Below are 24749 nucleotides of genomic sequence, written 5' to 3'. Positions count from 1 at the left end.
TGTAAGTTTGCAGTATGGATACACCCATTGTGATGTGACACATTGAACAGCATCCTAGGAGGTCTGATTAAGTGCAAGGAGACCAAGTAGCAGGTGAGAAGGAAAGTGGTTCTTAGGCCATTTGGGCTCGGGAACTGTTGTCTTCCATAGGTGGGAGATCTGCTGTTCTTCAGATTCCTTGTTATTCTTCAGGAGCTATGTTTACAGCCTCAAAGTCCTATCAACCCTGACTTAGATGAGAATTGTGGCCATCAGGTCAGCAAAGATTCAGCATGGTAGGTAACATTTTATTGAACATGTACCCCCACACAGACCTTCATCCCCAATCATAAAGAGGCAGATTCTTGTTTCTTTGTTAAGTCAGGAAACAGAGAAAAGTAGTGGCTACATAACTCTATTAATGAATTTGTTTAAAGCTCAGTAAAAAGTAACCCTGTGCGTGCGCGCATTTAAAAGGTGAATTAGTATCAAGCCATTTCCAAGGTTGGCAGCCATAGTGGTGATTGCTGAATGTGTAAGTCAGGCACTTAAAGATCTTATGTTACAGGTTGGAACCACAAGAGGTTTTGATTTATTTAATAACACAAAGAAAAAGATCAGACGAGCAGAGATAAACAGGCATGCATGTTTTTTATTATTTCTGCCCTCCAGAATTAAATTTATTATTTCCAATCAACAGCGACAGTTGGTTTTTATTCCCTTTCATATTCCTGTAGCCTCCAAAAATAACATAGCTAAGCCATGCTGACACATAGTTTAAATAAACAGTGCTATTGAAGATTTTTTTCTTTAAACAACAAAACAAGAAAACGAGCAGCTGAAAATGTTACAGTACCTGTCAACCTGAATTTTATCTTTAGTTATATTATAGTTTTACTTTAAATTACAATAATCGTGTTTTATGTTCACTTTAAATGTTCACACTTCATTTAATTATTATTATTTAATACTTGTTATATAACTGTGATTGTAATCAGAATCCCTACTATAACAGCCAAATGGTTTTCAAAAGATTTGATAATATGGTAAGTTGAACTTAAACCTTTTGTCCTAGTAAACTCTTGTATGTTGATGTTTCCCTATGAAGCCACAAGACCGTAGGAGAAATTTGTCAATGGACAGATACCAACCGTACATGTAGTTGTTGCTTTGTTGATGGAATATAATTAAGATTTCTTAATAATTTGCACAGCTGGGGTACTGGGTCATGTATCTCTGAATCCTCTTGGTTCTTTCCAAGCTGCTTTTCATGCTGTGACAAGAGAATGAATACTATGGGCCTCTTCAGAAAAAACGTACATTCATTCAGTGAATGCTGTTGCCCTGATGTATGCGCAGCCAATGGCATCTGTACAGAGACCCAGTGTGGTGCAGTGATTAGAGTGTTGGACTAGGACTTGGGAGAACAGGGATCAAATCCCTACTGGGCTATGAAGCTCAATGGGTGACCCTGGGCTTCTCAGCCTGACCTATCTCACAGGGTCGTTTTGGGGAAGAAATGAAGAGCCAGAGAACCAGGCAGGCCATCTTGAGCTCCTTCGAGAAAGAGGCAGGATATAAATGCAAATAAATAAATAGACTACAGGCACAAAAGGGGATGGGAATCTGGCAAAGTGATCTGTGCAGGGGCATCACATAGGTGGGCCCCATGTGAGGTCGATTTCCCTACTGTGGTACTTCAGGTTACAGACACTTCAGGTTACAGACGCTTCAGGTTACAGACTCCGCTAACCCAGAAATAGTACCTCGGGTTAAGAACTTTGCTTCAGGATGAGAACAGAAATCATGTGGCGGCAGCGGGAGGCCCCATTATCTAAAATGGTACCTCAGGTTAAGAACAGTTTCAGGGTAAGAACGGACCTCCAGAATGCATTAAGTTCTTAACCTGAGGTACCACTGTACAGAAGTTAGTCTACTAAGTACCATCCATTATTAGGAAAGATATGAGCTGCGTCTTTGGCCTCTTCCCTCTTGTGCTTTGACTGAGCCAGGAGAAGAATATAATAGTCCCCCAAAACTTTGCCCCCAAACTATTGTACTGTAGAAGGCAGAATGCCCCCAAGCCCTCCATTGATTTTTGCTTTTCCTTCAGGAATTGTGCTGGTATATCCATTTCATATGTTATCTGAAATATACTCAGAGTCGAGAGTGGATTTCATGAACTTTATTCAGCTCATAGTGGTGAGGAGGAATGAAAGTTCCCCCAAAGTATCTGCTTTATATACATTATTTACACAATGGGCTGCACATGATTGGCTAATTCCGGAATTCTCCTGTAGGCCAATCAGGTTGTGGATTCACTTCCACCTGGAGCTGGATTGGGTGGCTCCTGCAGACCAATCAGACTGCTGCATTCTGAATCCTATTGTTCTAGGACCAATCAGACTGCTGCATTTTGGATCCTATTCAACTCAGTACATAACACTATCTGTATGCAATGAGCAGGGTATACAGCAGGAGTTGAAACTGTGCAGTCTTCCAAACGTTTTGGGACTCCAACTCCCATCAGCCCCAGTCAGCATAGCCAATGGCCGTGGGTGATCAACGGAGGCCAGCAACATCTGGAGAGCCACAAGTTCCCCATCCCTGTTGCAAGGGCTAGTCACAGCATCTCCCTTCCTACTCCTACACATTCCCAAAGCCAAGAATCATCTTGTGGGCATGCTGAGAATCAGAGGGCGGCTTGGCGTACCTGTATCTGATGCATGAGACCACAAATCCTTCCCTCACCGCGGCTCTCTTGAGGGGAGGTGATTTGTGGGGGCATTCTCAGCAACAAATATAGTAGCATGAAAATTGAGCGCTGGACTGTCAGACGTCCTGCGGTTAGATGTTTCATACATGCAGCCGTTCTTGCTAATGTCAGTGGGTGGAAATAAAGGAGAACTCCAGCCTCAAGCATTTTCATCTCTCCCCCCCCCCCTTTTCTGGCTTGGCCCTAGTACAGAGCTAGAGTTGCGAAAGCAAGGGGCAGAGCAAAATCACATTTTACATTGCCATGTTGCGGTTCGTGCACTGGAAGGACTAGCGAGTGGGTGTTAAGACAACTGGGAACTATAAAGAATGCGATTCTGGCTGATCCAGGGAAGCAGGCTGAAACGTTTTGGTCATGTTGAGAAGGCGACTAGCTGAAGAAAGCATTTTGTGCTGGCAGGATATCAGGCAAGGGACCCTTTCATGTAGAGAAGGAGCAGCTCCGAACAGACATGTCCTCCAGGCCTTTTAAAGCTGCTGGAAAGGATCAATTTTTTTTGCTTTTGGTAACAAGTGAGGGACTCTGCCTGCCCCCACTGCTGGTTTTGTTCTCTTCCTTTCATTGTCTTTCTAGCCTGCCCTGTCTCCAGTGAGTTCCAATTTAAAATTAATGCAAAAAGTATCCAACAAAATTTGAGGGAGCTAAACCAGATGTTTAACAAAAACACATGAACCTCACACTCATCCCAAGGCCAACCAAATATGGCCACACCAGCACCCCTTGTGTTATTTCTCATTGTTTGAGGTAGCGCCGCTATCTTCCAACATCCTGTATATGCAGGGAGGTGATCGACCTGTGTCTGGGTCATAGCATCTTTGGACTGAAGATGGAGGCTCACAGGAGTTAGTGCTCCTCCACAGAAATATAAGAAATTAATCCTTTACGCATAGACAACAAGCATGCCAAGGAGAGGGAAGGGCTAGAACCTGTCTCTTTCAGAGGTAGTTTCCCAAGGTGAGATTATGTTTTTGTATGGAAGAACAAGTTTTTGTATGGAGTTATTTCTATTCCCTCCAGCTGTTCACATCTGCACAGATTCAATTCATTTTGGTTTGTGCACACAGCAGAGGGTGTTGACCTGACAGGGATTATCTCAACCCCATGCAAAGGCCATGTGGCTAAGGACAAATTAGGAACTACAGTGGTACCTCGGGTTACATACGCTTCAGGTTACAGACTCCGCTAACCCAGAAATAGTACCTCGGGTGAAGAACTTTGCTTCAGATGAGAACAGAAATCGTGCTCTGGCAGCACGGCAGCAGCAGGAGGCCCCATTAGCTAAAATGGTGCTTCAGGTTAAGAACAGTTTCAGGTTAAGAACGGACCTCCAGAACGAATTAAGTACTTAACCCGAGGTCCCACTGTACAGTCTGTGTGAAGCTAGTTTGAGAAACAATGCATCGGACAGTGGTACAGTGGTACCCCGCAAGACGAACGCCTCAGAAGACAAAAAACTCGCTTGACGAAGGAGTTTTTCGTTTTCTTAGCTGCTTCGCAAGATGCATTTCCCTATGGGCTTGCTTCGCAGAACGAAGCTTGCCCCGCAAGCTGCGGGGATAGCAGGGAAGCGCAGCGCATCTTCCCCGCTGTCCCCGGACCTCTTTTGAAGCAAGGGGCGGCAACGGGGAGAAGCTTCCCCTCTGTCCCCGGACAGTCTCCATAGGAACGCATTGATTGATTTTCAATGCATTCCTATGGGAAACCGTGCTTCGCAAGACAAAAAACTCGCAAGAAGAAAAAACTTGCGGAACGAATTAATTTCGTCTTGCGAGGCACCACTGTATATTGTAACAAAAGGATACACACACATTTTGGATAATGTCATGTGGACTCTTTAAAAACTCAGCCGCGTACGCCTGCTCAGTCTGCTGTTGATGGGCAACTTCAAGGCTTCTGCTCTACTTGCTTATCTTTCCACTAGACTTGGACCTGGCAGTTCTTCAAACAGAGGTCTGTCTTCTGTTAAGTAGGACATATGGCCATCGTAGACAGCTGTGCTGCTTAGAGCACCACATTGTCGTAGCTACTTGTGAGCAAAAGACTTAATGAGCTGATGCAGCAATGCCCTTCATAGGGCCTGTCCAAACATTTGAGAGGGCGACTATGGAAAGTTTGCATTAGAGAAAGGCAACTGACCTTAATCGCTCTGCAAAGGAACCCAGAAATACAGTGCATATCACAAATAGGTCTTGAGATGAAGTGGGGGTTGTAGCAAGGACATAGCGTACCTCTCTTTCTCTCTCTGACATGCAAGCAGCAGGCAGACATTATGTCCTCTTTTTCCAGGACGCATCCTCTTTTTCATGGGTAGAGTCGTCATAGCGCTCCATGGTTAAAAGTAGAAGTCAGAAAATGTGTCCTCTTCAGAACATGGCAACTGTACACAACCAAGTTTTTGATACAGTCATTTGATTCCACCTCTTACAAGTACAGTGGTGCCTCGCAAGACAAAAAGAATCCGTTCTGTGATTCTCTTCGTCTAGCGGTTTTTTCGTCTTGCGAAGCAAGCCCATTGACGGATTAGCGGATTAGCGCTATTAGCGGCTTATCTGCTGATTGGATCAGCTGATAAGCGGCTTAGCGGCTTAGAAAAAAGGGGGGAGGAGAAAAAACCAGCAGGAACTCGCAAGGCATTGTCGTCTTGCGAAGCAAGCCCATAGGAAATTCGTTTTGCGAAGCACCTCCAAAACGGAAAACTCTTTCGTCTAGCGAGTTTTCCGTCTTGCGAGGCATTCGTCTTGCGGGGCACCACTGTACTATGGTCATGACAATAGCTGTAGTAATGTATTCCAGAGCAAAGAAGAAAAATTGACGGGAATAATTTTGTTATGTACTGAGTTGAATAGGATCCAAAATGCAGCAGTCTGATTGGTCCTAGAACAATAGGATTCAGAATGCAGCAGTCTGATTGGTCCACAGGAGCCACCCAATCCAGCTCCAGGTGGAAGTGAATCCACAACCTGATTGGCCTACAGGAGAATTCCGGAATTAGCCAATCATGTGGGGCCCATTGTGTAAATAATGTATATAAAGCAGACATTCTGGGGGGAACTTTCATTCCTCCTCACCACTATGAGCTGAATAAAGAGCATGAAATCCACTCTCGACTCCGAGTATATTTCAAATTTTCTTCTTAGAATCATTGCCAGGGTGGGAAATAAATGTAATAAATTGGTAATGAAGCCCCCGGTAATTAATGTTAAAATAAAATAAAAGAAAGACCCTAAAATAAGACACTATGGAGCCATACTGTCACTTCATTGACCAAATGCTGAGGGTGATCTTGATAAGCTGTATTTGAATCCTTAGGGTGGGATGTGCTTTAAATGTATGTTGTGTGTGCAGCTAAAGCAAGAAATAGTAAAAGGAGATAATGCTGTAAGAATACATGACTTCACCTACCCTCACATTGGCTTGAGATTCTCTCTCTCTCTCTCTCCAGTCCTGCCTAGTGGTATTATATCCATATTAGCATTATTGGGTGTTAGGCTGTGGCTGAGAGAGAAGCATAAAACAAACTTGCACTGCTCTCTACTGCTGTTATCACCATGCTGGAGGTTGAGGAGGGTCAGTTGAGTGGGGGGCAGGGAGTGAGAAATGTCCCTATTTTCATCTGAGGAACGTTGTTGGATGGTACGACAAGTTTATCCAGTGAAGGAAAGTCCCCTTTCCGCTCTTTTGAAAAAGGAATGAGTAATTGGCAAAAATGTATAAATCAAATGCAAAGAGAAAGAAGGTACTTTCTATCACATGTGGTGGTCTTTGTAAGGTTAAAACTTACTGGGAGATGATATATAATGAATTGAAAAAGATGTTTAAAATAACATTTGTAAAAAACAACAACCCAGAAGCTTTCCTTTGGGAATTATAGGGGAAGAATTACCTAAACAATATAGAAATTTATTCATGTATGTGACTACAGCGGCAAGAATGTTATTTGCCCCAAAATGGAAAGAAGTCCCGACGAGAGAAGAATGGATACAAAGACTTATGGACTATGCAGAAATGGCGAAACTTGCCAGAAGAATAAGAAATCAAGATAACAAAGGTTTTTTTATATAAAAGAATGGAAATGGTTTATTGAATATTTATAAACAAATTGTAAACAGATAAGGACATTGGCTGGATTATTGTAATAACCTGCAGTTTCATAAGAGTATATAATTAAAGGAGATGAATAAAAGTATAAGTTAAGGTAATTTAGAATATGCAGGAAATGATAAAAACTAAATTTAAGGAACCACAGAAAGAGGAGGAAGTCGAGTTTTGAAATGTTAAAATGATTGTAAAACTATTGAAATGTATATAACTGAAAATCATAAATAATAATAAAAAAAGGAAAAGGAAGGAATGTTTGTTCCAGAGCCTGCTCAAAAATGTATATATTCAGGAAGGGCCTGCTGCTCTCACACAGGCATGCTTTGTGCGGATGAGGGACAGGGCCTTCTCAGTGGTGGCTGCTCCCAGACTCTGGAACTCCAGAGTTCCAACAGGTTTTTGGGAACTGGCTGCTTTTTTAACTGTAATTATTTGTATGTTTTAAAACAGATTTTATACAGTATGTGTAAGGAAAACACTGGGGCCTAATTTGAATAGAATGTTTGATATTTGGTGGGTGGGACTTGTGTGTTTTGCCCCGGAATCGGCCTCTCCCTTCAGTGTGTGTTCTGTTCTGTTCTGTTCATTTGAGAATGTCATTTAAGAGGAACCAACAGCCTCCTCTTGTTTCTTGCCTCAGACTTGCCTCATGTTATTATATTTAGTTTCTCCAATTATGTTATTTTGTCAGTTTTCTTCATTATTTAATTATTAATTGAATTTATATACCATCGTATACCTGAAGGTTTTAGGGAGGTTCACAGAACAAAATCAAAATATAAAACCACAAAATATATAATCAACATGAAAAACAACCTAATAACGCCCCCCCCCAATAAAACCCCACATTTTAAAAGGGCATATGATTAAAACTTAAGTTTACATTTACGTGAGCCACTTATTTTCTCAAAGAAAAAGAAACTCAGCTGAAATGGAATATCTTAAACTTGGGTGAGTGAGGAGATATTCCCAGTTTGCCAGCAGGATTTATTTTGTTAATTCACAACAGTATGTGTATAGTTTTTTTATTGTTTTTAAATCGTGGGATTTTTTTCCTTTAAAAAAATGATTCTTGTTTTCATTTGCAAGCAGCCTTGAGTCCTGTCGGAGGGGGGAGGCGAGATATAAATAAATATACATATAACAAGATGCTCGCTACCATCTTGTTAAACTAACGTCGATTTCTCTCCAGCAGCAGTTCCGCCACTCTTGGCCCCGCATATGGTGGAGGCACTGTAGCAGGAACCGGAAGTCAAGGCGACGCCCGAAAAAAAACCTTGCTTGTCGGGCTTTCTCTTCCAACCTCCAACCGCCGCATCTCTTAGCGTTTCCCCTTCTCGCCGAGGCACAAGCGCCCGGCTGACGACAAACATGCGGCGGCGCGGGTGCGCATGCGCGCGCCGGGGAGAGAACCGCAAGCCCGCGCTAACGGGCGGGCGGGTGAGTGAGTGTTCCCAACGCAGCCTCAGGCAGCGCCAGCGTTCCCGCCACGCGCCGACGCAAGGCCGCGCGCGCGCGTGCGAGCGACGCTAGGTCCAGCCCGGCCTCGTCGCGCCGGCGGCTGTGTCGCTCGCTCCCCAGTCTCCAGACGCTGACGGAGGAGGGCAGCGCTTGGGGAGCTGGAGGGCGGAGCTTAGCAGGGCGGGCCGGGCCCCGGGGCTGCGCGGGAACCTCGTCCGCGGTGCCTGAGGGGTGGAAGCGAGGCTGGAGCCTTCGAGCCGAGCGCCTTGAACTCAGGGCCTCACCGGGTCCTCTCCTGGGGGACGTGACTCTTCGCCCCGTGTCCTGGCGCTGCTGCTCCCTTCGGGTCCCAGGCAGGGGCTCCCGTTGCCATAGCGACGCGTGGATGAGCCCTTTCCCGCTACACCCCTCTCAGAGTAGAGATGGCGGTTGACATTTCTCCTGCCATGTGACTGAGGAACTTCCCAGCCCCCCCCCCGATTTGTGGCCATTCATGTGGACCATCCACCTTCGTCTCTGTTGGTTGCTTAGAGCCCAGCTGCGCCCTGCAGCTCTCCTGAGCTTAAGTAAGACCAAGTTGCTTGAGAAGGTTTGCTGGCCTGTGTTGAAGTCGCCTCTGGGTGTGATGAGATGGGGATGGTGCTGCGTTTATTCCCACCTTTCCCAGTGTGTGTGCGAGAGAGAGGGGAGGCTTAATGTAAAAAGGAATATATGTTGTCCAGCAATAAAGCTACCGCTACATTTGCAAAGCTAAGCAGGCTCTGGTATGGTTTCAAATTGGATGGGAGACTGAGATTCCTGCGTAGATGACCTCTGAGGTCCCTTCCAACTCTCTAATTCTATGATTCTATTCAATAAAATATGCTATGATTTTTGCATTAATAATGTTCTGCTGCACTTCACTGACAAAATGTGGTGGTAGGTTTTGAGATCCTAAAAGGACATGCTGAAATAGTTAACATTCTAATACTCGTGTTTTGTGGCAGAGGTGGAGTTTCAGAAGGGGAAGGGAGCCCCTTATTTTGGGGTGCCTCAGTTTTATTTTCAAATTGATAGGTCACCTGAGTTTTTTATTTGAGAGAATCGTGATGTTCCATTTGTAAAACATTCCCATTAGAATTATCAAACTAAAAAGGCACCTAAAAGTTTTCTGTGGCAGTTTTAAAAACCTAACTGCTCTCTATATTTGTTTCTGTTTTTATTTAAAGGTCAGCCTATTAGCACAATAGAAAAGTCAGATATGTGATACGACTGTATTATACTGCATTGTCACATATGTAGGCTACTATCTGGTGTTTCCTATAATTGTTTTTGTAGTGAGAGGGGTGGTCATCCTACATGGAATGGTAGTACCTTCACAAAAATATACTGCATGAAATCTCCCATGGACAGAAAAATGCTATACTGTATGCTTATTCATTTGTTTTCAGGGAGAGTCCTCAGCTGTGTTTTCTCTTGGATGGAAGTATGCTGTTCTCCACAGAAGATGGTAACCTTGAAGTATGAGCATGGAAAAGGGGATAAGCTCAGTAGAAGTTCTACCCTCCAGATCTTCACACACCACTGCAGTAGGGGAGATGGTGAAAGAACACGAAGCAAAGCAAGCTCAGAAAGGGAGACGAGTGGGATTTGTACTTGTCCATGCAGGTGAAGGCATGTGCAGTGTCCTATAGGAAATTTGTGTAGAATATTTTGGGGGAAGATGGGGGGTAGAGAAGAAATTGATATGCAGGAATTTGCTCTCAGGGCTATGCTTCATCTCATTTAAGATAGGAAGTACGATGCATATATCTTTGCACTTCTCATTTGAGCTGGAGACATCTCATTTTATGTTTAACATCATATTCTTCTGCACTTTCTTATTTGAAAACAAAAACTGTATTGGGCCCCTTTTACATTTGTGGCCCAGTGTGGAAGCTGCTTCTGCCTGGTGGTGCAGTTTCACACTTTAGCGCTAGGTGTGTGTGTGGGTATTTCTGATGCAGCTGGCACTCTGCTAGAAGGCCGAGTGCTGACTGAGTGCTGAAGACCTACATGTTCAGTCCCTGTTCTTGAGGTTGCACTGTGCACATGCATGTCCTTATACTGCTGGATTGCACTAGGTGGAGGCAGTTCCCCCACTGATGGCAGTGTGTATGAATGAACTTTCAATGGGATGGATGCTTGTTAGCTTTAGGAAGCAGCTGGGCTGTATTTTATATTGGTGAGAAAAGGTTGGTTCCGTTAATTTTAGATAAAGTGGGAGGGTCTAACTAATTGAATTAATCCCTTCTCTCCCCTCTTCCCTTCAAATCTTCCTTGATATTAGGTGCAGGGTATCATTCTGAATCCAAAGCCAAAGAATATAAGCATGTGTGCAAAAGAGCATGTAGGAAGGTAAGAGTTTGCTAGTTTTGGAGCAAGTGTTTAATCTTTTGGAACATGTTGCTGTATTTCTTCATGAAGTACAGAATTGAAATGTTACTCTTTTCTCCATGTATACACAAGGATGTCCCCTCCCATAAATATATAACTTATAAATTCAAAAATGTCATCTGCCTGATAGCAACTTTGAACGTTTAAAATTAATTTTTAAATTTAATTTTCTGCACAATACTTGAGAAAGTCATCATCTTGTGCAAGGAAAAAAATGGAATGCTTATGTTACTTGTGTAGTGTTTCAGCTGCTTCAACACCTTGAAATGCCTTGATCTTTCTGCTCTTCTTAATTTTCTCATTTTGCAAGATGCTTTTGATGAATTTTGGATCTTCACAAATTGTCTTTTTATTAGCTCTACATAGGCTGTAATCTTATACATATGTACATAGGAGTAAGTCCTGTTGAAGTCAGTGAGACTTACTTCTGAGTAGCCATGCATATGGTTGCACTGTTAGCTATTTTATTTCCATTTTTTCTCTTACTACGCTAGGTATAGTATCTGACCTAGATGGCGTTGCACTGACTAAAGAGTAACCAGCTTCCTTGCCTCTTGTATTTTAACTTCAGCTTTATCACTATTTAATATGTTTTTAGAGTTTTAAAATCTCAACCTTATTTATATAGTTACATATTTAGAACTTGCTTAGAAACAACCATAAAAATATTTTTCTGAGTTGAAGTGGGATTTTGTATTTCTTCTCACTTGGGCTTTCTTGAACCCCTTGGAGGGAAGGAATTCTCAAATTGGGGAATAACAATTGGGAATATCTCCTTGTGTCATTGTTAGGAACCCAAGCTCAACAGCCTGTAGAAATCATGATAGGATGTGAGGAAGGCCCAGAGGTAATCTCTGTCAATTGGAGCCCTGTTGGATAAAAAATCTTCAGATGTGTCTTCAATGTTATACGGTGGTACCTCTAGATGCGAACGGGATCCGTTCCGGAGCCCTGTTCACATCTTGAAGCAAACGTAACCAGCAATGGCACGTCTGCGCACAGGCGCGTCGCTTTTTGCTGCTTCTGCGCATGTGTTGGACGTCATTTTGAACTTCTGCGCATGTGCAAGCGGCGAAACCCGGAAGTAACGCGCTCCGTTACTTCTGGGTTGCTGCGGAGCACAACTCGAATGCGCTCATCCCGAAGCACATTCAACCCGAGGTATGACTGTAGTAAGCCAGTGCAAATGTTAGAACATCAATGGAAGATGTTCCCTGTAGATCCTCTCCCCTTCCCAGTCCATCAGATGTTTGGGTTGCTTTTAGTTGCTGTGTTTGGAATTTCACTTCACTCTACTTTCTGGGCAGAAAACCAACAAATGTCTAATCTGAAAGCAAGCCTTATAACATCTTTTTTGCCCACAGTGTGGCATTAGGTTAATGCAGTGTGTGTGTGTGGTGGAAATCTGTTTCAGAACAGAAGTATGCTTTCTTTACAAATCCATAATTTGAAAATTATTTTCTCATTATTGACTGGTTTGTTTCCTATTTCATGCAGTGAAACTGGGGGGAAATTCCATTTTTATCTGTGTAAATGGTAATGTTGGTATTTTAATGTCCTAGTGTTATCTTAATATGTGAAGTACAATGTAGTCAGAGTTACTGGTATTATGTGGTGCCTTAATTTAATAATAGTGAAATAAGTGTTTAGATCCTTTATTTCCCCTCTCAGAGTACTCCATACACCAGGAATGGGGAACCCCTAGATGCTAGTGGTTTGCAGCTCCCATATTCCCAGACCATTGGCCAAGCTGGCTGGTGCTGATGAAGTCTAGCAACTTTGGAGGACCACAGGTTCCCCATCCCTGCCCTGCCCCCTTCTTGATTATAATTATGTTTTGTAATGTCTGTCTCAGGACCAAGTGACTCTTTGGCCTTTTCTGTATAGAAGATTTAGTATGTAAAAAATAAGAGGCAAAACTTTATATCCTAAAAATTCTGTCTTCTAGGCAATTGAAAAGCTACAGGCTGGGGCTCTTGTAACAGATGCAGTGACTGCAGCGCTAGTTGAACTAGAGGTACTTCTCTTTATTCAGGCATTCACTCTTTTGGTTGTAGTTTGTTGACCACGTTTTTCTGTTCAGCTGCCCTATATTAAATGCATTAACTTTGCAACCAATGCTAGAAGTCTTTCATATGTAAAAGGGCAATTTTAATATAATTATGATTTCCCTCCTCATTTTTCTGTCTGCTTCTGCTTTTTATTGCTGCAGGTGTCATTCCTTTTGTGGAAAGAAAGGTGGCTGAGCTTATAACTGGGTGCATTTCAGCTTTTTGTTGTTTTTTCTTTGGCAGTTAGGGTTTGCTTCCTTAATGTCTGCTTTAATCGTTGTGGGGAGCAACTAGTAATTCCTAATGTGCTTTCAATAAAGACATGCATCTGTTTTCATAAGATGAGGGACAATGCCATAACAAAACAACACATTAATTCCCTAGGTAAGACCTTGAACAACTAATCTTGCTACCCTAAATATGTGGTATGATTTAAACAAACATTTTTTTTTAGTTAAATTTAAAAAGTGCAGTAGAATATCATTTGGTATTTCTGAGGAACTTAAAAAGCATGAATAACTAAACGGATAACAGTACTGGAATTACAGTTGTCCCATAGGTCAGGTTATTGTGTTTTAAAGTGAAAATGTTCTGAGTCCCTGCGGTTGTGCAGGGTAATTACATAGAGCGAATTAGCTCCTAATCGAATGATTTCTGATATCAGCTCTTGGCCACTCAGCTTTGGTTTTGTAGGAGGTATAGGTACTTCACTGTCTCTTAACTATGATTTGAAATATTAAGCTTTAAACCTTTAGCTATTATTATGAATATGCCATCAAATGGTTAGCATGTGCATGGAAATTGATACTGCAGATGAGATGGGTTATTTCTGAATAGATGGGTGAATGCCAGACAGAGCTTTCCTTTCCGAGCCAGCTTTGTCTGCTTTCTTTTCCTTGGTCTCTTCTTCTTCCCTCTCTCTGTCCCTTGGTGGCTCTGCTTCACCTTACCTGCTGTTTTCTATATGCTCTTCCTTCCCTTTGGTCTTATTCAGTGGTAGTCCATACCTGTGACCATGTTGGCAATGGTGGGAAGCAATCTTAAGTCTTCTCCCAAATATATTTGTAGGCCTAGCAATAAGCATTACTACGAGAATGGCTTTGCCACAACTTCCCCATAGAATCCACTTTCTTTTACTTGGTTACCTTTCCTCCCTTGCATGTCTTTCTCTGCCTTTTAAATCTTAATTGGATGCTGAAGTATATCAGTTGGCATATGCATGGTGCCCCACCTTGCTCCTTAGTCCAGCTGTGGGGAACCTTTGGCTCTCCCAGATGTTGCTGGGGGGAAAACATATTTGGAAAGATCTGGCTTGAGTTCTTTCAATTCTTGACAGTTCGTCTTTATTTCTCTGTTCCAAGGGGATCTTGGAAACTGTGAATAAACAAGGGTTTACAACTGGTAGGAGGAAAACATATGAGCTCTTAATGGAGTTGAATTGGGAAGGAACTTTCCCTCGATAGCAGATCAGGGCCTTTATCAGTGTTGCTACCAGTACCTGTAATATTGATAGGAAAGTCTCTGAATGTAGTGGAATGCATAAGGAGCTCCTGACTGAGGTTACCTTTTTTATTTTTACACCCTATTTTTACAGAGACTTCTACAGACTACAAATCATCTGATTTTGTTTGAATGTGAGAAAGAGGGGGAAAGATGATGTGCCTTTTCAGGCAGTTGTCTCCTCCCATCTGCTCCCCACTCAGTTCTGCTGAGTTTACATATTGTCGATTACACAGGATTCCAGCCAGTCCAAGAGGCATCACTTCAAAGACTTGTCAAGGAGCAGGAGTTTCTATTGATCTTTTATGAGCTAGTAGACAGTTTGCTTGTGGTATGCTGGCTGTTTTTTGCTCACTTTCTGTGTAGAAAGAATGCAAGCTCCTTGTGCCAGACGATGTGACTTCACAGAAATGCAGCCAGCTACTCTGTGAATTGGACATAGCAGTTTGCATGTTGAGAAGATAATCTGCTGTGATTTAGTTGTCAGTGACCGCTGTATTTCCTAATATTAAGGTGGCCGATGTTGTTTGCAGGTGCTTGCCAGATGAGGACATAATTAAGTATTTTTACATTCCTCCAGTGCGAGCAGAAAGTGTGAAGAATATTTGTAAATATAGCACGAAGGAATCTAGAACATCAGCGATGGGTACTTAACGGGACTGCACAAGCTGCAAATATTAATGCTGTGGGTGGGAACCCCCCTGCATCCCCAATGTGCAAATGCAGAGTTCCAGATATTTGGGTGGACGGAGAACTGGAACATGCTTTTCTTCATCAGTTCTGTGAAATCTGCTTCTTTTCTAAGGACGTTCCTTAAGGATGCACACTCAGCACACATACTCACTCACTCACTCTCTGATTATTATTTTTCTAGATTGTTCCCCAGGAAAGTTCCTCAGTACTGGGCAGTAAGTAAGGGCTTAATTCTAGTTAAGATGAAAATGGAAGTATTAGCTATTAGACCTATGTCAGGTGTGGGGAAGGTCAATGGGCCAGTTGTGGCCTGCGAGGCCATTTCCCGCAAACCACACTCACCCGTGCATCAGCTGATGTGTCTGGTGATGTCAGCCAGGCAGGAGGACGGAGCTTAATCCTGTACTGGCTACGTGCCTGTTCTCTGCGGGGAGTATGGTGCTTCTCAAAGCATGCTTGAAGCACCTTGTGCACTTCTCCTGTAACAGGGAGGGAGGGTGGGTGGGTGGCAGCTGCTGCTGCTGCCTGCTCACAGGAGAAATTTCAAGCAGCATTTTTGAGAAGTGATGTAAAGCAGCCCTGCTGCTCTTGTTTCAGCTGAAATGGGATAACAGGGGCTGCCATAAAGCACGTCTCAAAAACGCAGTTTGAAGCAGCTCTCCTCTCCCATTTAAAAGAAAAGGGGGTGACTACTTCCAACAGCACTTCTGCAAAAGGCTTTAAGACAGTCCCTGTGTTCATAATTCAGGCTGAAATGGAAGCATGGGGTTTGTCTTATAGCATGTGCAAGTCTCCCTGCACTCCCCTCTTTAACTTCTGAGATCAGGAGTTTTAAAAGGGATGTGGAAGACTTGCACAGCTGCGTATTTAACAGGTGGGTGGCTCCACCTGTCAATCATACGATGTCATAATGCTGTGTGATATATAAGTGAGTGACCTGGCCCATCTGTCAAATTTGACCCACGAGGCCAATCTTAATAAGGATCTGGCCTGAGAAGCTGACCCCCCCCTTGCTTTTATGTGGACCTTAATCAGATGTGAATTTCTCTGTATTGTTTCTGGAGTTGGAATGCCCAGGACAGCCTGCATAATTGGTCAGTTTTCTTGGCATTCCCAGAGACATCACATACAAAGTTTTGCCTTGCTCATGATATTTTGTAGATTGGTCAGAGAAGATAAATTTGATCACTGTTCTGCAGTTATCTGTTGTTGCTTAAACACAACAAGATTGTTCTTGTTGTTGTAGAAATAAAGGGAGGACTTGTGAATAATTTCAGTTGAAATAAAATATAGTATCAAGTCAAGTGCATGCTATTATCTTTCAAGAAAGTAGTGCTGAGACAGTTTCTCTATTGGAGTACTTTTGATTTTTTTTTTTTTTTACGCCTGCTCTATTGCAGAGTGTGTTGCTTTGGTCGTTGCTTAGCCTAATTTTTTATTTTTTATTTTTATTTGAAAAATGTTTTGTGCTGAGCTTTGTGGGTGGGTGTCCATTTCTCTTAGCTTTTTCTTGCTCCTTTTTTCCGAGTGAAAGAGAACTCTTATCTGTTTTCTTAACAGATGAATATTGTATTGACATGTTTTGGAGAACTGGAAAGTCTAAGCTGAAGAACACTAGAGATGGCAGTGACAAGCATTGCTGCTATAAAAGAGTGATAAAAATTCCTAGCAGATCTTTCACATTTTAAATGTGACTTTATTTTAATGATTGCAGCTCATAAAATGATATTTTCAAATCATTCCCTCCCTTCTTTCACAAGCATAGATAGTCTTACATCACTGGGCTAATACCATTGGTATTTAAATGATATATTTGAGTTCATTCTTCTGATAGTAATTGACAAAGTGTAGAGAAAAGACCATTTTCCGTAGGCGTTATTCTTTTTCTGACTATTTTGGGCGGTGTGAGTGTGACGTTTTTCCTATGATGCCCTAACATTTTATCTGTGATTAAAACACAGTGGCTTCAAAGCATAGCCTAAAATTTAACATACCAAAAGATTCTTTTTTGTTGAATTTCATCGGTTTGCCACTCCCATTTTCCAACAAGGACCCTTTCTAGTAAGGCATCTACTCCTTCCCCCAAGTCCTGTGGTGACTATCAATAGGAGGAGGAGTTTGGATTTGATATCCCGCCTTTCACTCCCCTTCAGGAGTCTCAAAGCGGCTAACATTCTCCTTTCCCTTCCTCCCCCACAACAAACACTCTGTGAGGTGAGTGGGGCTGAGAGACTTCACAGAAGTGTGACTGGCCCAAGGTCACCCAGCAGCTGCATGTGGAGGAGCGGAGACGCGAACCCGGTTTCCCAGATTACGTGACTACCGCTCTTAACCACTACACCACACTGGGTCAGTGCTTTTTTTCTAAAAAAATGTTTAAGGGTACTCTCATTTTGACTCAAGAAAATCACCATTTTATAGTTCAAATTGGGAAAAATAAATACAGTAAATGGATAAAAGTACAAAGATGCACAAAATGTTTAGGGATATGCATACCCCTGCGTACTCCCAGAAAAAAGTACTGGAAACAGTCAGTCACTATGATGATGTATGGACTAGTGGGAAGACTGGCAACTTTTGTGGACATGATCAAGACAGGATAGCTTGAGGTGCCCATGGCAAGAGACAGCATCTAATAAATTCAAATAATAATAACTTAAGTGCCCAGTTATGTGACATAGACTACATTCACTCATCCTACTAAGGCATGGTTAATGGTTCACTGTGAACATGGAGATCAACTTTGATGCACCACAATCAAAGGCTTAGAAACACACTTGGGGATTGTGCTGTGCTTTTCTCAAACCAGAAGCAGTGAGCCTTGGCATCAGAGGATGGCTTGTTTGAAGTGAAACAGACCATGATTCCTCATTTGAATGTAATGTTAATCTAAGAATCCTGGTTTGTTGCCCCTGCTTGTTATCAGGGAGAAGCAGAAGTAGGAGCACGCTATGTGTTTGTAGTGAAAATGTTATTTACCGTGAATTTCTGTTGTGTTGGAGGACATTCTCTTTTTATGCCTCCTCTTCCAGCAGGAAGAGTCATCATGCCCTCCAGATCTTCCCTGCCTTAGATGGAATAGGATGGGTCTTTTGCCTATCTGGCGAAAATTCCCTTTTTTCCTCTACGTTTGCTGTGAGTTCATTCCTTCTATTTCCTCCTCTTCCCTTGCTGTGTTTGTCAGGTTTGTTGTTTACTTCTTGGTTTTTTATGTTTGTGTTTCCCCACAAACACCCACCCACACCTTGTGTTTGGATTTGATACCCCGCCTTTCACTCCCTTTAAGGAGTCTCAAAGCGGCTAACATTCTCCTTTCCCTTCCTCCCCCACAACAAACACTCTGTGAGGTGAGTGGGGCTGAGAGACTTCAAAGAAGTGTGACTGGCCCAAGGTCACCCAGCAGCTGCATGTGGAGGAGCGGAGACGCGAACCCGGTTCCCCAGATTACGAGACTACCGCTCTTAACCACTACACCACACTGGCTCTCAATTTGTGTGTTGCCTTTCTTTGTTTTTACTTCCCGGGGTGGTGGTGGTGGTTTCCCTAGTCATTTTCTCCTGGTTCCCTTTTGGCCTCCTGGTGAGTCTCGCATTACTACATCAAGCAGGACTACCACTGTTGGACACTGAGCACCCTTATTGCTTGGTGGATCTGGCAGGGTCCTGCATTACTCCATCAAGGAAGACCACCATTATCGTGAAAATGAACTCCTTCACTCCTCAGTGGCAATTGCAGTAGGTCCCGCATTTACCCCACCAAGTGATATTATTGTCTTCCCAGAGATAGGCAGCTAGTGTTGATTTTACCCTTGGTGAGTCCTACGTTTACCACCTCATCAAGCGGGACCACAGTTAAACAGGCTTTGGGTGCCTTTTTTGTTCTTTACGGAATGCACCTGTGATTTGTACTGACAACACTTTGGCATGAGCTTACATCAACAAGCAGGGTGGTACCCTCTTGCAGAGGTTGCTTTTGTATGAACTGAGTTATCTTCCAAATAACTTACAATGTTTTTAACCCATGTGAATTTACAAAGTTTTTTTTTTTTTTTTGGTAAGGGAAGATATCTGAAAATTGTTTTACATCAATGCCATAATTTATTCAAAGGCTTAATTCAAACAATACAGAGATATTTCTGGGACAGAGAATATATCCCTTACCAGAGACACTCCTCCAGCTCAATCCAGTATACCATTAATCATGGCATATTGTAACCCACTGAGTCTTTGAATTGCCATTATGAGTTTGTTTCCAGCACTGTGATCAAGGCTTCCATACTGATCTTCATAAAAAGAATATCTTTGTTTTTTTGGAACATGTGCTAATTTAAGAAGTTGCCTCGTTGCATTGGCCACAGACCTTTGATCTGATCTGCTTATTTTGCTTGTTAATTAGTTGCCAGTTATTTGTGTAACTTTAATTTATTGAACCATTTCAGTGTTTCTTCACAGATGTAAAATACCACCTGCAGTTTGGTTTTGAGGAATGTTTCACTTCTAGCAAGAGTAGAGAGATAAATAAAAGTTGTAATTTGGGTTGTGCAGAACAGAAATGGGAAGAGAACAGAAATTCATATGGTGCTGTAATTTACTGATGTTGTGGGATAGCTCAGTCAGTAGAGCAAGAGGCTCTTAATCTCAGGATTGTGAGTTTGAGCCCCACGTTGGGCAAAAAGATTATTGCATTGCAGGGGGTTGGACTAGATGGCCCTTGTGGTCCCTTCCAACTCTACAATCCTGTGATGTTCCTAGGACCTGTCTCCAGGTCAGTCCCTCAGCTGCTCTGCTGAGTCCAGACTTTCCTTAAAGTACTGTCTGCCATCATGTACTGACAGCAGTAGGTCTCTCTCTTTATATTCTTCCTCTAGTACATCTACGCAAGACACATGGAGTGAGATACATTCACCTTGGAATCCAGCCAGACCAGATCATAGACAGTTAAAACATAAATATATATTTGCTTATGGAAAATAATATCTAAAACAAGTAGTCATTGTATACAGAATTCTTATATTTTCAGTATCTTAACATAAGTCTTCTCCACAACATCTATGCTTTTATGCATGTGCTTTCATTATCTCTGCCATTGCATTCCTCTTGTCTGTTTTGTTCACAGAAACTCTCTCCTTTTAGTTGTCATTTCCTTCCATTGACACTTGACAACTTTTGAAGATTAATGCTGCAGGTCTTAATGATCATTGCCTATTGACACTTTTAGGAAATAGGTATTCATACTGTCACATGTTCTCCAAACTGGGGAGACCAATTACGTAACCACATTTTAAAAAGTTAGTATTTATATATACTTCCAAAACAAATACAGTTTATTGATCTCTGCCCCCCTTTGGCTTCTTTTCATATAATTGTAAGTAGCCAGTTGAGTGCTTGAGAAAGAGCTGACAATAAGTAAATGCGAGAAATGAGAGAGTGCTTGCTTATAGTGATAGAGTCTCTGTATTGTACCACAAAGTGCCTCTGGCTCCTAGTTCAGCCACACTATTAGGTGTTTGGGAATGTAGTAGGTTGTATTCTAGAGCCTTTTATAGCTTTGTCTTTCCTGAAGGTGGCTGAAGTGCTCAGTGGACACTGCTAGCTAGCTATTACTGTGATTACAATAGGTTTGTACACAGTCTCATAAATGCAACAGTAAGGATTTGTTTTCGCAGAAGCTCTCTCTCTGTATGAATGTATGTAAATATATCTAAAACCAACAACTTCATATGTCCCAGAGGCCTGAGATTTTGTTTTTGACAGTTCATAGAGAGATAGATAACTGTAATTATTTAATGATTGGTCTTTAGGCATTGTATGTAATATTAGCCCTGTGCATGAGCAAGCAGGTGTTAATCAAACTGGCCACTGAAACAACGTTTAGCACATAGTGGCCCAGTTTCCATATCATGGTAAACCTAGTTAATGGTTCTGTGAGTGTGGAGATTGCTGCTGCTGCTGCTTCGCTCCTTCCGTAGTGCATGTGGGAGCATCGATGATCTATGGCTTAGCGTTCTGTCTGCATCATGGATTGTGGTTTTGTTTTGCTCCAAACAAACCACAACATGAAGGCAGGAACAAGCCTTGCCTACTCTTTGTAGTTTGTTTGAAGCAAACCAAACCAATATCTCCAGTTTAGACAGAACACTAAGCTAGGGATTGTTGATGGTTACTTCCAGTTGCACAAGGGAAGGGAAGCCCCATGTCCCCAGTCAACAATTAGCTATGTCTTACCATGATACGTACACGCAAAGAAAAGCTGTACTGGAATCTCAGAATTCAGAAACTTCTTGAGGTGTTACAGCACTGAGCCCAGTTATGAAACTGCCGATATATTTGCAAATAAATATTGGATAGAAAATATTGAAGAAATGTAAGTGATAGTACATGTGACGAGGGAAATTTATTTTGACACTATATGATTAGAATTATCAACTGCAGTTGTTATGGGAATAAGTCAGTGATGACATAATTCTCATTTTCAGTGTGATAAGCTATGCCTTAAGCTCTGAAGACTTGGTTGACAAATGCTTTGGCTGATGTTTTTAATCTTTATTCTCTCATTGTGATGGAGTGATCTTGCTTATTCACCAGAACAAACCCATGATCATTCTGTTTGGGAGGATTGTGTGTGTTTTGCATACTGCTTAGGGAATGCAAAGTTGTTGTGTGGTATTTTTTAAAGAAATGAAATCGATTGTGTCCTTAAATGTTGCTCCCTAATTTGGAGGCTGGGATGGAAGGAGGAGGAGAAATGACAGTGCAACTTGGGCAGATTAATGGCCTCATCTTAAAAATGGCATTGCTTTCAAGGCTTTGTTTGGTCTTTTATGGAACTGAATGTTTGTAGCTGGAATAATTAACATCCTCTGACTGTTCTGTGTTATATGGTTTATTTTCTAGTAAAAGGGATACCAGTTAAGTTTGTTGCAATAAGGTTCCACTGAAATATGTGTGAAAAGTTAGGCATGGCTAAGAGAAGTCCAACTGATTTCAATAGGGACAGAGTTTGACTAACTTGCTCTGGATCTAACCCAAAGTACTTTAATCATAGCTGTGGATTATCTGATTCCTGCTGGCCTACGTAAGGGTTATGATGACAAATACTCTTTATTTCCACACTTCAAAGATGTTACTTGCTTTGTAGTTTTGGGAAAATGAGAATTTCTTCCATATGAGTAGTTTGACAGACTTGTTTCTTAAGCCACACCGCCTTTATGAGATGTGTAAATGTGATAATAAAATGGCTAGTTAAGAAAGAAAACAATAGGGTGGCAAATTTGTGGAGTTGGGAGAAACCACTTTATCCTTTATTTTAGAGGTATTAAGCGCATAACTTTATCATCCAGCTTGCAAGTCCCCAAATGTTTCACACAGCCCTGCATTCAGCTGTGTACCTTACTGACCCTTATTCAAATTCTTCTAGGCAATTCATATCTGGTGGCCATATCTCTTCACCATGATGCAAAATGTCCATAATTGCAAATTTCCTTGTGGTGGCAGCTTTATTAACCCCCAACTACCTCCTCCTACTGGAAGAGTAGTGGCTGAGAAGCCCCCACTATAAATGCAACAGTTAGGATCCTGGACAATATGCACAGATTTGGCTAATTTCTGGCTACATCCTTGGTTTTCTGGTTGCACAACTATATATAGACAGTTTACTTTGGAGCCTCTTTTCTAACATGCTTCACATGTTTGCACGGTGTGTGAGGTCCCATATTACTTTCCATGCATATATGTAAAGCTTAAATTTATTCATAAAAGTCTAAATGAAACTGCCTGAACAAGACTTATTCTTGCTATACTGAGAAGCAGTTGTCTTTTTCTCCATTTTTAGCTGGAACAATCAAATTATTTTTATCTATGGTAAACTGTACACTGGCAACTCCCCGTTTGCACGGGGGTTGTGTTCTGGATCACAGTGCATGTTAACGGAGTTGCCTATACATGGTTATCTTTGTCTTTCTCTACAGGCACAGGTACAGACACACATTGTTTCCCATATTTATTTAGGTTATATTTGGCATACTGTTTCTCGGAGAGAGAGACGAAATCTCTGGTGGATAATGCAGGGATGCATGTTTATGTGTTAGAACTACTTCCAGTATATTGGATGAAGTCTGACACTAAAATAATGATGCAATTTTAGCATTTGTTACCAGAGTCTCTCTCTCTCTCTCTCCCCCCCCCCCCGCCCCCAAGTTCACACTCTTCGTATGCTCTGCCAATTTTCATGTTTGGAATCCATTGAAATTATTTCTCTGGTCTCATAATTCAGTTGTTGCAGAAAGTGTCTCAAATACTTCCCATCCTAGCCCTCTTTAAGGCAGAAAGCACAGTTGCTTTTTTTCGCCACCTGCCAATTCTTTGCATCTTCTTCTTCACTCTGCACCCTTCATTGGCTTCTCTCCTGTAAGGAAACTTGAGTTTCAGCTGATGGGATGAACAGCATGTGCTGGGAAGCCAATTGGCCCCAGTACTCATCATTTAACTCCTTTGATAATCTGCATAATTATGGATGGTTTGCCTTCATGCATTCTTTCTTTACATTTCTTTACAGGATTCACCCTTTACTAATGCAGGAATGGGGTCTAACCTAAACCTTTTGGGTGAAATAGAATGTGATGCCAGTATCATGGATGGAAAATCACTCAATTTTGGAGCAGTTGGCGCTCTCAGTGGTATGTTGAGCAAGCTCTAGAAGACGGAATGTTTAGATTCAAAAAGATATTTGAGTATGTAGTTGGAGCCCTAATACGCTATAAACATGGTGCATAATGTTACTTCAAATCCTATTACATGGATAGTATTGCATGTGACGAAGAGCAAGCACCATATGTTTTTAGGCATTGTGCAAAATAATCGTTTGATGGCTATTAGCCATGTTTTGTTTTCACCCTTTCTGTGTTATTAGTTTAAGGTTTTTGCCTTCATCTATCCAGTCTCTGTTCTGTTTTTAATTTGACATCTCTGGTGTTTGGGGTGCTAAAATAAGGCTTATTTTTGAGATGTTAATTGCAAAGCCAAGGAATAAATGAACTCCCCCCCCCCCGAATAACTTGTTTAAATACAAGGTAATTAAAACTATCTGGAGTACTGCATGACCATCTCCTTAAATGTCTTTTCTTCCTGTTCCTAGGAATCAAAAATCCTGTTTCCGTGGCAAATAGATTGTTGTGTGAAGGGCAGAAAGGAAAGCTGTCTGCTGGCAGAATTCCACCTTGGTAATTACTTTGTTCTGTTTGTTTCTTATTTGGGGCAGTAATGCATACAATATTTGAAAGTTACTCTTATTAAAAGAAGGCTGATGCTTTTTAGTGTGCATCAGTAATAGCGTGCTTTTAAGATGAGGACTGGCTTTTTGTTGTTGATCTTGGAACATCTTGCACGCTTATTACAGCTGTAAATAGCATAACTTTGCCTTTTATCTTTAATATTCTGTTGTAAGTCTGAATTTCTTCCTCTGTGGTTGTTTATGCAGATATTTACACTGCTAAGCTTTTATTTCTGATGTTTCGGGTTCAGAATATTAAAAATCCAATAAATCAGACCTCAAAGCTAAACATAGCTTGTTGTTGTGAAATGTTACATTTGTGCTCTCCTTTTGCTTCCAGAGTTTTAAACTTTCAGCATATGCCCTCATTTTTGTTGAGGAGAAAATGGTTTCACATTGATTTAATTTTTGTATAGATTTGAAGGTGAACTATAATTATTCACATTCGCTACAATTGTAATAATTTTCAAGTGTGAAAGAATAAGGAAGTTTATTATAATTTTTTTAAT

The 24749-nt window shown here is 41.7% G+C and overlaps 1 protein-coding gene across 9 annotated transcripts in view; it reads left to right on the top strand.

Annotated features, from left to right (window-relative positions):
- The first annotated feature begins 91 nt into the window (after positions 1-91).
- The window catches only part of TASP1 (taspase 1), a 66267-nt gene continuing 41609 nt past the window's right edge, over positions 92-24749 (top strand). For 2 of the 9 annotated variants that reach the window (XM_083495675.1, XM_083495670.1), the window contains exons 1-6: positions 8138-8293; positions 9745-9961; positions 10623-10690; positions 12678-12746; positions 23527-23647; positions 24106-24190. In XM_083495675.1, coding sequence (XP_083351801.1) covers positions 9817-9961; positions 10623-10690; positions 12678-12746; positions 23527-23647; positions 24106-24190 — 488 coding nt within the window. In that variant the 5' untranslated portion in view covers positions 8138-8293; positions 9745-9816. Of the gene's footprint in view, positions 276-8137; positions 8881-9744; positions 9962-10622; positions 10691-12677; positions 12747-23526; positions 23648-24105; positions 24191-24749 lie in introns of those variants that run through there. The other 7 variants (XM_083495673.1, XM_083495672.1, XM_083495671.1 and 4 more) reach the window with 7 other exon arrangements.

Source organism: Podarcis liolepis, assembly GCF_965112155.1.
Source record: "Podarcis liolepis genome assembly, chromosome: 3".
NCBI lineage: Eukaryota > Metazoa > Chordata > Lepidosauria > Squamata > Lacertidae > Podarcis > Podarcis liolepis.
This window is presented reverse-complemented; position numbering and strand designations above follow the sequence as displayed.